General features: G+C 33.3%; 1 protein-coding gene across 2 annotated transcripts in view; it reads left to right on the top strand.

Moving 5' to 3' along the window:
* NBEA (neurobeachin) overlaps positions 1 to 14535 on the top strand; it is an 896160-nt gene that overhangs the window by 345758 nt on the left and 535867 nt on the right. For both annotated transcript variants that reach the window (XM_028135810.2, XM_008158996.3), the window contains exon 31: positions 1981 to 2419. In XM_028135810.2, coding sequence (XP_027991611.2) covers positions 1981 to 2419 — 439 coding nt within the window. The remainder of the gene's footprint in view (positions 1 to 1980; positions 2420 to 14535) is intronic.

Raw genomic sequence — 14535 nt, 5'->3', positions numbered from 1 at the left:
TGGTAGACTTGATTATACACCTTTTGATAATTAAACTCTGTAGGAAAAGTTGGCCCATTCTAGTAACCATGATACTTATCTTTTCTTGATGTTAGTGTTCTCATTTTGTTTCTGCATTTACATTCTCAGTCCTATTGTCACAGAAATATTAATACTATTACTTAGTTCTTTTTGTTTTCTCTCCAAAAATGTATTATCTGTAGGTGCACATGTACTAAATAAATTGAGTAGTATCACTGATAGTGGAAAAACTGCCTTCAACATCTTCTCATTTTGTATCTCTAAGGTTATTGTGAAACTTCCAAAGTTTTGATTAGCACCTCAGTTTAAATGTTCCCAAAATATATGTCTGTACTTATCTTGACCTGCAGATAGAACTATCCCAGAGATTATGAAGACTTAATTGATTCAAAATCTAATTCATTCTTTTTCTAACAAATACACTCCTCCTTTGCTTTCTTCCTCAATTAGTGGCAGAGCACTGTGCTTCTTTTTCATTAAGCTAGATATTCCATAAACATCTCGATTCTTTCCCTTCCAGTTTATTCCTGATGGTATTCTGTCTTAACCTTCTTTTACAAGGTTTTATAAAAAAATCCAAATTGTTACCTTTATCTCTTCTTTTTCTTTCTGTAGTGCTTTCCCTGCAGTACCACTGAAATCATTTGTTGTCTCAAAACTTTTGTGAAGTTATTTTAATTCTTAGTCTTGGGATCATCAAAGAATAGGTTTACCCTGTTTTTCATATTGGTCACCCACTTTTTAAATATTAGTATCATGTTACACTAATATTTTATTTCAAACAAACATGCAAAACTAAAACCTACTTAATAAATATTAGGAAGAGCATAATATAACACTGAACTGTGAGAGATGATTGTTTTAATGAATTTAACTAAATATTATGTATTAGGAATATTGAATAATATGAAGACATTATTTCTAACTAGCTAACATTTACTAAGAATCTAAGGAGGAATTGCAAATAATTTTCATGCAGTATCTTATTTTCTTCTTTATCATGACTTTATAAAATTAAGATCTGTTATTATCTCCATCATATTCTAGATTAGATAAACTTTTTAAGGTCATCATTTACAATTTTATAACTATTTATTTGTGTGTGTGTGTGTTGGCTATGGTTTCATTTTTTTATCTTTATTCTTGAAAGTGTTACATAAATCTATTTATTATATGGAGAAGTTTATTATATTAACATTTGTATTATGAGATTTAATATGAATTTAATAGTTTAAAGGTATTTTTCTTTTTATCCATTTTAATTGGTAATGTTATATGTGTATCTCATACCTATATTTTTCTAATTAAGTTTTCATAAATTTAAGTTTATATTTATTCACTAGAAATAAGTACTCTAAAATAATTATTCTTGAAGAAAGGCACATGTAAGCTAAATTCTTGAAGAGCATTATTTTCTGATTAAATTATTATTTTGAGCTAATCATTTGACATGATTTTTGCAATTAACTCTTTTGAATTTTATGTATTATGTTCTTGGAACTTTAAAATATCTTCAACCAGTTTAAATGTTTTAATTAGACATTGATTATTGAAGTACCATAAAAGTTATAAAAATGACATTATAAGGACAATATTAGAGAAGAATAAAAAGTCTCTTCAGTATTTTTTGCTAACAATAAAATGATAAAAGGGGAACTTCATATAATAATTATTTATGAGCTGTTATGAAAAATTGTATGGGAACTTTGTTCCTTATTCTTAAAGATACCTGTTTTGAAATGCCAAATGATTTATAATAGAAACAGGGTTCTGTTGATGATTACTAAACAAATATAGGTATATATGGATATGTTTTAACCCAGCTGTCCTGCACATCCAGATAGCAGACTTTTTGTTTATTACAGGTTTTATTTTCTCTATTATGTGAAGCTATTTTATTAATATTACTGGATTTCCAATTACTGAGTTTTTTATTGAAAGCATTTCCTTTCATTACAGAAACACCTGCTGCATTTCCAGACACTATAAAGGAAAAAGAAACACCAACCCCTGGTGAAGATATTCAGCTAGAAAGTTCCATTCCTCATACAGATTCAGGAATTGGAGAGGAGCATGTGGTTAGCATCTTGAATGGGGCAGAATTAGAGCCTAGTGCAGGCCCTGATGCCATGAGCGAACTGTTATCCACTTTGTCCTCTGAAGTGAAAAAATCACAAGAAAGCTTAACTGAGAATCCTAGTGAAATTTTGAAACCTGCACCATCCATATCTAGCATTAGTCAAACCAAAGGCATTAACGTCAAGGAAATATTGAAAAGCCTTGTGGCTGCTCCAGTTGAAATTGCTGAATGTGGCCCTGATCCTATTCCATATCCAGATCCAGCATTGAAAAGAGAAGCGCAAGCTATTCTTCCTATGCAGTTTCATTCCTTTGACAGGTAGGTACTAAACTAATTACTTACAGTGCTGTACACATGGGAGGAAAATTTGAATCTGTTCATTTAAAAATATTAGGAGGTCTTGAAAACATTAGATTTATTAATATAGATTCTTACTACAAATAATAGCTAAGTGACAGACCAACTTGATTGATCTCAGTATGGCATTTTAATAATATATCTCTAAAAAAGGGGTTTCAATATGTTATGGAGGGTATCACATTGAATTAGAAATAGAGAAACTCAGATTCTGATCATAATCAACCATCAAGTGACTACACTACATTGGGGAAGTCATTTTATCTTTTTGGACTTAATTTGTTAATGGATATAAATGGGGAAGGCCAGATTTTTTTCAAGGTCTACTCTGGCTCTAAAATTCTATTACATTATTAATGAAAACTGTAATAATTGTTGGATATTAAGCAGCCTGCCTTAAGTAATATATAGTTTGAGTTTTAAATGCAGATATATGGAAAAAAATTAAATGTGTGATCATCTTCCTCTTGGAATTTACATTATCCATGCAAAAGCCATATTTTGAAGCAAGTATTAGAAAGTAACTATTGCTGAAAGACATTTGAAAGTAAATATTGCTTAAAGGTATTTTAGGGTTCTAAACGATTTATAACATGGCCCCATTTATCTGTTTGTATTCAGATATTAATTGTACAAGGAACTTTTAGTTGAGTACCAAGAATTTTGTTTTCTGTTCCATTATACTTGCCACAGAAGAATAAAATATTTTAGAACCAAAGAACGTGTGCATATAATACATTCTACTATTTAAAAAATGTGCAGCATTAGAAAATTACTTTAGGATAGTCATTAATTCTAACAATATTACTTAACTTTGATACTGGGATTGATACATATTCCAAATTATGCTTACATACTTTTTTTTAACCTTCTGAATGTTCAAAACACATTTTCCTACAAAAAAAATGTATGTGTGTGAAGTGATTGACAAGCAACTCTTTTTTATAAAGAATCAAGTTAGGAAATAAAATGTTTCTTAACCTGTAATGTCAAAATAAATATGTAGTCAAAATATAATATCTAAAATAGTCAAACTGCCTTGTATAAATTAGGGACAGTAATTTTTTTGGTGTTTAAGGGTGAGGATTATCTTTTTTTGTATAGGAATATAATTTAAACTTTGCCCTTACACATTTTAACCAGTGTTCTACAGATTATTCTTGAAAATCTATTGTGAAAATATAAGTGGCACTGGTCATTATGTTAGTATATAAAGATGAATTAAATCTTTTGTCTATTATGTACTTAGAGGAGATAAAATTCTTGGAAATAATTTTGAACAAAGGAGATAAAAATGTTTGCAAATAATTTTCATATAAGATAAAATGTGTTAAGTGTCAAAAATAAAAAATAAAATAAAAAAGAGAGGTCTATAAACATAGAAAGATATTTCTTTTAAAAATAGTTTGTTAATATTTGGATGCTCATTCATGTGGTTTCTTGGATGTTCCTATGCCATTTCATATTTATGTCCTATTTGGTTTATGGTCCTGGGATGTCTGGGTATGTGTGTTTTTATGAGTGCATATAAATATGAATATAAGTATGTTTAATTATATAGTTCTATAAATAAATGTTACGACACCTTAAGGTAATGAAAGTTTGTGTTCCATTTAATTTTAAGTTACATATTTAAATTTTGTTAAAATACAAAACAATAAATACAGAGAATTATGGTAATTTGCATAAGAGAATCAAGTTTGGATTATTGTTAGAATGGGTTTTTTTCCCCAATAAATCTTAACAAAGCAATCACCTGAGTGCCAATATTCTTAGCTACTCAAAATTTATTATATTTTGAGAATATTGCTTTTAAAAATAGAACCCTTTGATTTGTTCTTGGTAGCTTTTGTGTAAAATGCAATGGGAGGGTAATCATAATTCTAAGTAGAAATAAAATTGAGGTGCACAAAACATATTTTTAATTCTTTTTAGGAAAAGGGTCTCCAGTGTAGTTAATATATGCAAGAGTTCAAGTACTATCAAATGTAAATGATGAGGTGATATTGATGAAAGGAGGGATTGAGGTCTCAGGGGGCGAGATGAAGGATTGAACAGAAGCGGCCTCGCACTGCCTGTAACTCAAGTCTGTCGTCTTCACTGCTCAAAGCCATAATGGGAGGTGGCAGTCTGAAATGAGTTGCCACGGCAAAGAGTATTATTTTTGAAATGCTTTCACACAAATCACTAGGCCCTGCATACAACTTAGTTTCATGCTTTAATGTCATCAGGAGGCACAAATTGGTGTGTCTAATTGTTTGCCACCTGCCAGGCAAAATGAGCTGCCAGCCAGCCAGAAGGGTTTGATTGTCTGTCAGCTATTCAATAGATTGAGAGTGACAACATCAAAAATTTAACTTCAAACTCTGTAGCTTTGAGCAGCTTTTCAGAGATATCATACCCACAAATACTTCTGGACAACTGCATTTTTCAATTACATTTCCAAAATATAGCTACCATTTATTTGCCTTATCTACCTTAAATAGCTATAATTACACAATGAAGTATGTAAACACATTTCTGAAACACTAAAGTCTGAAACCCAAGTTATGACATATCTTTTAACATCAGATTGAATTTTTGAAAATAAGATCCAAGATGATAGGCTTTCAAAGCAAAGTCCTGATTACTACCAGTTTCAAACACAGAATTAACACAGTCTTATTGTACCAATCATGTATTTATGAAATTATCTTTAGTTTAAAAATAGCTATAAACTCAATTATTCATTTACTTATAACTAAATCATACCTAATAATATTGTAAGGCCCCCATGGAAATCACTTAGGATTTTACTATTATTAGCCAATAACTTACTTGTTCTATTGCAAACATGTATTCTTTGCATTTATTCCAGATTGTAAATTTGGAAATAGCTTCCTGAAACAACGACTGTGATTGAATAGTGTTCAGTTAGGTTAGCCTAGGGTGTTTCTCACCACTTAGTAGTGGAGGGAGCATTGAATAATTCCAATGTTTTGAAGTTTATTTTTTATTTTTTGAAGTTCATTTTCTTTAGGTAAACTGCAATATCAAATTTTAGAAACATTTAGACCTAACTAAAAGAACCTTTTGTTCTTTTAGTTTTAAATATTTCACCAGATTTTATTATAAAATGCAGAAATATTCTTATCAGCTTATGTGAAAGAGCTGTTTCTTTTTCTTTCATTTCCTCCCATCATCATCTGTGCCAAACTTGGGTATGTCTTTGATTACACTGAGTGGCCCTAACAAATATATATTTATGAATTGTAAACCACTGAAAATGCTAAAAATCCTCTAGTGTTGTATAGTGAGAAAAAAACTATATGCAATTTTAAAACGATATCAGCTTTTCTAATGTGCTATTACCATGAAGTAAAGAGAATTCTTTATTATGCATATTTTTTAACAGAAGTACTTAATAATCTCACCATAGAACTCATAAATCAAGTTGTGAAGTTTCCCCAAATACTGTTTTGATAGATTTCTATGTAAGTCTATACTTCATAAAGTATACTAGCTGAGCTATATTTTTTATGAATTAGTAACCTTGTCACTTTTAGGTTGTGGTAATGCTTTTCTCCTAAACCACCAATTAAATTTTACCCTATCTTTTATACTAAAATTTTAATCTTATAGATCCACATGTTTCTAATCTTTTGAGAATTTGGTATATATCTGTGATTTAGCTCAGTCAGTTTTCCTGGGATTTTTAAGATTCCCATTAGTTTGGACAAAAGACAAAAAAAAAAAAAAAGTCATAGGGCAATATGCTTCTCCATGGATTTTAATTATTATTATGTTTAGAAAATTGTTTTAACTTTGGTATTTCACAAATAGATTTTGCTGCCTTTCTGTCTAATAAACATTTATCTAACATGATCCCCTAGGATTTTGCAGATCTGCTTATATTCGAATTTCTGAGTTTCAATAAAGTGGTCTCATTTTGTCTCGTTGAACTTTTCTGTTCTTGCTTCCAAGTGTTTCATTCTCAGAGAAAGAAAATTTCTAAGATGAAAAACTATATATTTTCTCAATATTATAGTACAAAACAACTATATAGATAGGCTTCATATTATTAAATCCAAAGTACAAGCTTAGGCTAGGTATTTTTCTCTAATTTTTTAACATTAAAATTTTTAATATCAGTGCTAATGATGACAATTTAGAGTATAAAATAAATATTTTATAGATTTAATAGAATTCTCCTACATTTATTTCTTTAAACTTAGAATTAAGTGAGATTATGAAAAATTATAATTTTGCTAGGATTTCAATTGCTGTTCTTGTAGTTTTCTATTTTTTAATAAATGTGTTGATTATATTATTTAAAGGAATAATAGGGATATGTGAGCCAAATTTACTAAAAATCTGTCAACCTTTACATTTCATAGTTTCTATGATATCTAGCCATTGAAAGGCCAGTTGTTATGCTCCAAGTGTCCTGGGTAGAGTATTTTTTATTTAAATTTTTTATTATTGAAAGTATTACATATGTCTCCTTTTCCCTCCATCGACCTCTCCCCCCCTCTTTCTGCCCCCCAGCACAGGCCCTCACCCCCTACTGTCTCTGTACATTGGTTATGCTTATATGCATGCATACCAGTCCTTTGGTTGATCTCTTAACCTCCCCTGCCTTCCCTCTGAGGTTTGAAGGTCTGTTTGATGCATCTATGTCTCTGGATCTATTTTTGTTTATCAGTTTATGTTGTTCATTATGTTCCACAAGTGAGTGAGATCATGTGGTATTTATCTTTCTATGACTGGCTTATTTCACTTAGTATAATGCTCTCCAGGTCCATCATGCTGTTTCAAATGGTAAGAGTTATTTTTTTTTTTACAGGTACGTAGTATTCCATTCTTTAGATGTATCAGATTTTTAATCCACTCATCTGCTGATGGGCACTGAGGCTGTTTCCAAATCTTAGCTAGTGTAAATTGTGATGCTATGAACATAGGGGTACATATGTCCTTTCTGAAGTGGGATGACTAGGTCAAATGGGAGTTCCATTTTGAATTTTTTAAAGAAACTCCAGACTATTTTTCACAGTGGCTGCACCAGTCTGCATTCCCACCAGCATTGCACTAGGGTTCCTTTTTCTCCACATCCTCACCAGCACTTGTTGTTTGTTGATTTGTTGATGATAGCCATTCTGACAGGTGTGAACAGATACCTCATTGTTGTTTTAACTTGCATCTCTCAGATGATTAATGACTTTGAGCATGTTTTCATATGTCTCTCGACCTTCTGTAGATCTACTTTCCCAAAGTGTCTATTTAGATCCTTTGCCCATTTTTTTAAATTGGATTGTTTATCTTCCTTTTTTTAAGTTGTGTGAGTTTCCTATAAATTTTGGAGATTAAACCCTTATCAGAGATAACATTGGCAAATATGTTCTCCCATGCAGTGTGCTTTCTTGTTGTTGTGTTGATGGTTTCTTTTGCTGTGCAGAAGCTTTTTATTTTGATGTAGTCCCATTTGTTTATTTTCTCTTTAGTTTCCGTTACCCTAGGAGCTGTACCAGTAAAGATATTTCTACGACATATGTCTGATAGTTTGCTGCCTATGGATTCTTCTAAGATTTTTATGGTTCCCCATCTTAGGTTTAAGTCTTGTATCCATTTTGAGTTTATTTTTGTGTATGGTGTATGTTGGTGACCTAGTGTCATTTTTTTTTTTTTTTGCATGTATCTGTCCAATTTTCCCAACACCATTTATTGAACAGACTATCTTGACTCCATTGCATGCTCTTGCCTCCTTTGTCAAATATTAATTGAGCATAATGGCTTGGGTCAGTTTCTGTTCTATTCCATTGGTCTACTAGTATATGTCTGTTCTTGTGCCAGTACCAGGCAGTTCTGAGGACAGTGGCTTTGTAATATAGTTTTATATCTGGTATTGTGATCCCTCCAACTTTGTTCCTTTTTCTCAGGATTGCTGCAACTATTCGGGGTCTTTTTTATTCCAGATGAATTTTTGGAGAGTTTGTTCTAGGTCTATGAAATATTCCATTGGTATCTTAATGGGGATTGCATTGAATCTATAGATTGCTTTGGGTAATTTGAACATTTTAATGATGTTGATTCTACCAATACATGAACACAGTATATTCTTCCATTTGTTTACGTCTTCCTTTATCTCTTTTTTCAGTGTCCTGTAGTTTTCTGAGTATAGGTCTTTTACCTCTTAGTTAAGTTTATTCCTAGGTATCTTAATTTTTTTGGTGCAATAGTAAATGGGATATTTTTTTTCATTTCTCTTTCTGTGAGTTCATTATTGTTGAATAAAAAAGCCATAGATTTCTTGGTGTTAATTTTGTATCCTGCTACATTGCCAAATTCATTTATTAAGTCTAGTAGTTTTTTGGTGGAGTCTTTGGGGTTTTTCTATGTACAACATCATGTCATCTGCAAATAATGACAGTTTTACTTTTTTTCCAATTTGGATGCCTTTTGTGTCTTCTTGTCTGATTGCTCTGGCTAGCACTTCCAGTACTATGTCGAACAGGAGTGGTGAAAGTGGGCATCCCTGTCTTGATCCTGTTCTTAGGGGAAATGGCTTTAGTTTTTGCCCCATGGGTAATGATGTTAGCTGTAGGTTTGTCATATATGGCCTTTATCGTGTTGAAATATGCCCCCTCTATTCCAGGTTTGCTGAGTGTTTTTATCAAAAATGGGTGTTGGATTTTGTCGAATGCTTTCTCTGTGTCTATTGCTATGATCAATATGTGCACCTAAATGTGACTTTTATCTTTCAACTTGTTTGTGTGATGTATCACATTTATTGATTTGCGAATATTGTATCAACCTTGCATCCCTGGAGTAAATTCCACTTGATCATGGTGTGTGATCTTTTTAATATATTTCTGGATGCGATTTGCTAATATTTTGTTGAGTTTTTAGCATCTATGTTCATCAGGGATATTGGCCTGTAATTCTCTTTCTTTGTAATGTCTTTATCTGGTTTTGGAATTAGGATAATGCTGGCATCATAAAAAGGGTTTGGAAGTGTTCCTTTCTCTTGGATTTTCTGAAATAGTTTGAGGAGTATAGGTGTTAGTTCTTCTTTGAATGTTTGGAATAATTACCCTGTGAAGCCATCTGGACCTGGGCTTTTATTTGGTGGGTGTTTTTTGATTACTGCTTCTGTTTCATCCATTGTTATTGCTCTGTTTAGGTTTTTTTATTCTTCCTGATTCAGTTTTGGGAGATTGTATTGTTTTAGGAATTTGTCTATTTTATCCACATTGTCCAGCTCGTTGGCATATAGTTGTTCATAGTATTTTCTTACAATCCTTTGTGTTTCTGTGGTGTTCATGGTTACTTCTCCACTTTTGTTTCTGATTTTATTTATTTGGATCCTCTCTCTTTGTGTCTTGATTAGTCTGGCTAATGGTTTATCAATTTTGTTTATTTTTTCAAAGAACCAGCTCTTGGTTTCATTGATAGATGATAGATAGATAGATAGATAGATAGATAGATAGATAGATAGATAGATAGATATAGATAGTCTCTATGTTACTTACTTCTGCTCTAATCTTTATTATTTCCTTACTTCTACTTACTCTGGGATTTTCTTGTTGTTCTTTAAGTTATAGGGTTAAATAGTTTATTTCTCAATTTTCTTGTTTTCTTAGGTATGCCTGTAGTGCTATGAACTTTCCTCTCAGGACTGCTTTTGCTGTGTCCCAGAGATTTAGGGTTGTTGTATGTTCATTTTCATTTGTTTTCAGAAAGTTTTTTTATTTCTTTCTTGATCTCATTGATAACCCATTCATTGTTTAATAACATGTTATTTAGCCTTCATGTGTTCGAATGTTTTAGGGTGTTTTTACCGTAGTTAATTTCTAATTTCATTTAGGTGCACCTATATTGGGTACATATATGTTTACCAGGGTTATATCCTCCTGTTGGATTGATCCCTTTAGTGTTATGTAGTGACCTTTGTTGTCTCTTGTGATGACCTTCATTTTAAAGTCTATTTGTCAGATATGAGTATTGCTACTCCAGCTTTTTTTTTCTTTTCCATTTGCATGGAAATTTTTTTTCCATCCCTTCACTTTCATCCTGTGTGTGTCTTTTGTTTTGATGTGCATCTCTTGTAGACAGGTTATGGTTGGGTCATGTTTTTGTATCCATTCAACTACCCTACACCTTTTAATTGGAGCATTTAACCCATTTACATTTAGGGTTATTATTGAGAGGTATTTATTTATAACCATTTTAATTCTGTATGGCTAAGTTTCTCTCTGTTTCTTCTTCTCAGCAATCCCTTACAGTAATCCCTTTAGCATTTCTTGTAATGCTGGATCGATGATGATGAACTCCTTTAGCCTTTTTTTTTTTTTTTTTTTTTTTTGGTCTGTGAAGCTCTTTATTTGACCATCTATTTTGAATGATAGCCTTGCTGGATATAGTAATTTTGGTCTCAGATCCTTGCTTTCCATTACCTTTAGTACTTCATGCCATTCCCTTCTGGCCTGTAGAGTTTCTGATGAGAAATCAGGTGTCAGTCTTATGGAAGCACTTTTGTAGATAACTGTTTGCTTTTCTCTTGCTACCTTTAAGATTCTCTCTTTGTCTTTAATTTTTGGTGTTTTAATTATGATGTGTCTGGGCAAGGGTCTGTTTGGGTTCTTCTTGTTTGGGGTTCTCTGTGCCCACTGAACTCATGTGACTTTTTTCTTTACTGGGTTAGGGAAGTTTTCTGCCATTATTTCTTCAAACACTTTCTTCATTCCTTTCTGCCTCTTCTGGCACACCTTCTATTCTAATATTGTTATGTTTCAAGTTGTCCCACAGCTCCCTTAACTTTTTGCACTCGCTTGCTTTTTTCTCGAACTCCTACCGATGCTAACCGTGTCAAGTCACACTCGACATCCGAGTGCAAAAGGTTAAGCTTTCATCCTGTTTTTTAATTGTTTTATTTTTTATTTTTGGTTCTCTGATTGAGTGATATTTTGAACTCTGTCTTCTAATGCACCTATTCAATCCTCAGCTTCCCCTAATATACTGTGTATTCCTTCCAATGTGTTTTTTATTTGTGTTATGTCATTCTTTATCTCAGACTGTTATTTTTTCATAGTTACTATATCTTTTTTTCATACTGTTGATCATATTTAACATCATTACTTTGAACTCTGTTTCAGATAAACTTCTTATCTCTGCTTCATTTATCTCTTCTGGCGAATATTCTAGTTCTTTCATTTGGGGGTTGTTTTTTTGTCTCCTCACTTTGTTTGTCTGTTTGGGTTTGTGAGTATGTTTTAGGTAGATCCTCTACACCTCTCATCTCTAGTACAGGACAGTGTTAAAGGCTGTTTCTGACTAATTAGATCAGGCAAAGACTCAAAGCCTCCATAGTCCACCTCCGTCTACAGACTGATATGATTCTGACTTGAACAGCCCCAGGCAATCGTCCTCAGGTGTGGTAGAGGTTTGTTGTTTTGTTTTTTTTCCAACAGTGTGGAGCAGTGTGGAGGCTAATTGTTATTTTAATCTCTTAAGTGGCAGCAGAGCAAGGTGTTTTCCAATAGGGTGTTTTCCAATAGGGCCCCTCACGCCCCAGGCAAGGCAAATGTATATGTGGGACAGATGTCCTCCGCTGTTGAGGGAATTACTCAGCCCAGGAAACTTGGGGTGTCTGCCAGAAGCAGACAGCTGGCAGACAGCACCCTGCTGCTTTTCACAGCTAGAAATTATGTGGGTACCCTCCGTAGATTTGGTGCTCTCTGCTGGGGAGCCCAACTTGGGGATTAGATCCCAGAGTTCTCATGGCACACCCCACCCTCCACAGCTGAGATACCTCTCCGGGACTTCAGTTCCTGTCTGTGGGTGCCCTGCCAGCCCATTTGTGCCTCCACCTCTCCTACCAGTCTCTATACTGTCTCCACCTTCGGTCCTTGGGTATCAGAGTTCTCTCCTGTGAGTTTTCCATTGATTATTCAGGAAGCCTCTCCATATTTCAGTTGTGATTCCAGCTTGTTTGTGGAAGCATGTTCGTGCAGCATCCACCTACTCTAATGCCATTTTTAATCTCCTGGGAATAGTATTTTAAGGCCAATGGCCAGAAGATGCAATTTTGGTGGTATCCTAATTTCCCCTATTTTGTTGCCTTTGTCTCTCCTAGCATTTATACAGGCAATCAGTTAGCCAAAAAGTATCTCTCTTTAGAGAGCCGATTACTAAAATGCTCAGTTATTTCCTTTATAAGTTTGTTGTTATTCTAAATATAAAATAAGGACTCATAAAACATGCAAACATCATGGCAATAACCTTGTGATTTCTCATAAGCATCAGTAAATTGTAATGTCACCCTAAAACCATTACTAGATTTTTTTCTCTCCAAAGTTTCAATTTTTCTTAAACCTTAGGGAAGAGTGATAATCTGGAATTTAGGAGAACTGACTTTTAATAATCAGTTGTGTAACCTTTATCTATTGTCTTTGGCTCTCTGGAACTCAGTTTCCCAACATTCAGAATAATGCATCATTTCTACCAAGTCTCATAAAGTTTCAAAATTCTTAATAAATGAAACTGCTTTATCATTAGTCTCAAATAAGTAGTAGATGGATATTTTTGAATTTGGTTAGAAGACCTGTATTCCAGAAAATATAGGACATGTTCATTCCCAAAGCCTCACTATAAGCTGGAGCATTTCTCCAGCAGATTCTTTCTGTTATCTCCTATCTGGCCTCCCTATTTCCAGAAGCTCCTCCTGACCCCCAGTGTATTTTTCACATTTATGCCACAGACCTTTTTATTAAATACAGATCTGAAATAAATTACTGTTACTACCCGATAAAGGATGAACTTTTAGTTTGGAATGGAAAGTCCTTAACTTTCACCAGTTGTAAGGATCTATTTGGAGTTCCTTCAGTCTGCTGAGTTTTTCAATATATCTTTGTCTAAGTTTTTACTATTGAACTTTTCTCTTCTTGCCTAATTCCTATTGATCCTTCTAGATTCAGCTTACTCTTCCCACTAATACACACCTTTTCTGTTCCTAAAAGGCCTTGTGCAGAACTTTGATCCAGAGCAATTATTTAAATATATTGCACATTTGATTTGTTTGTCTCTTGTATTTCTTTAAAGTATCTCTGGGCATGGGTTGTGTCTTACTTGGCTTCCTATGCCCCTGAACATATTCGTGTAGTTGTATTCCCTTGACCTGTCATCGCTCAATAAGTGTTACAGAAAAGAGGTAGGGGATATTGATAAGAAAGGGATTTTTACATGGTGCATGAATAATCATGAATCTCACTTGCTGAGAGTTTTTAATCAATAAAGTGTATTGGTTATTGTCAAATGCTTTTTCTGCATCAATTGAAATGATCTTGTGGTTTTTGTCTTTCAATCTGTATATGTGATATATCACATTTATTGATTTTTGAATATTGTACCAGCCTTGCATCCCTGGAATAAATCCCACTTGGTCATGGTGTATGACCTTTTGAATATATTGCTGGGTCTGATTTGCTAGTAGTTTGTTGAGCATTGTAGCATCTCTGTTCATCAGGGATATTGGCCTGTAACTCTCTCTCTTTGTAGTGTCTTTATCTGATTTTGGGATTAGGGTAATGCTGGCTTCATAAAAAAATCAGACCTTCAAACCTCAGAGGGAAGGTAGGGGAGGGCGGGGTTAAGGGGGAGAGATCAACCAAAGGACTTGTATGCATACATATAAGCCTAACCAATGGACACAGACACCAGGGGGGTAAGGGCATGAGTAGGGATGGGGTGGGGGGCAATGGGTGGATTAGGACACATATGTAATACCTTAATCAATAAAGAAAAAAAAAGAACTTGGAAGTGTTCCTTCCTCCTGAATTTTTTGGAATAGTTTGAGGAAGATATGTGTTAGTTTTTCTTTGAATGTTTGGTAAAACTCCCCTGTGAATCTGTCCAGTCAAGGGTTTTTGTTTTCTGTGAGTTTTTTTATTACTGCTTCAGTTTCATCAGTAGTTATTGTCCTATTCAGGTTATCTGATTCATCATGACTGAGTTTTGGAAGATTTTCTAGGAATATATCCATTTCGTCCAGGTTGTCCAATCTGTTGGAGTGTAGTCCTTTGTAGTATTTTTTTTTTTTTTTA

The sequence above is a fragment of the Eptesicus fuscus genome, chromosome 8 (assembly GCF_027574615.1).
Source record: "Eptesicus fuscus isolate TK198812 chromosome 8, DD_ASM_mEF_20220401, whole genome shotgun sequence".
NCBI lineage: Eukaryota > Metazoa > Chordata > Mammalia > Chiroptera > Vespertilionidae > Eptesicus > Eptesicus fuscus.
The sequence above is the reverse complement of the archived record's forward strand: the minus strand, read 5'-3'. Positions and strand labels throughout refer to the sequence as shown.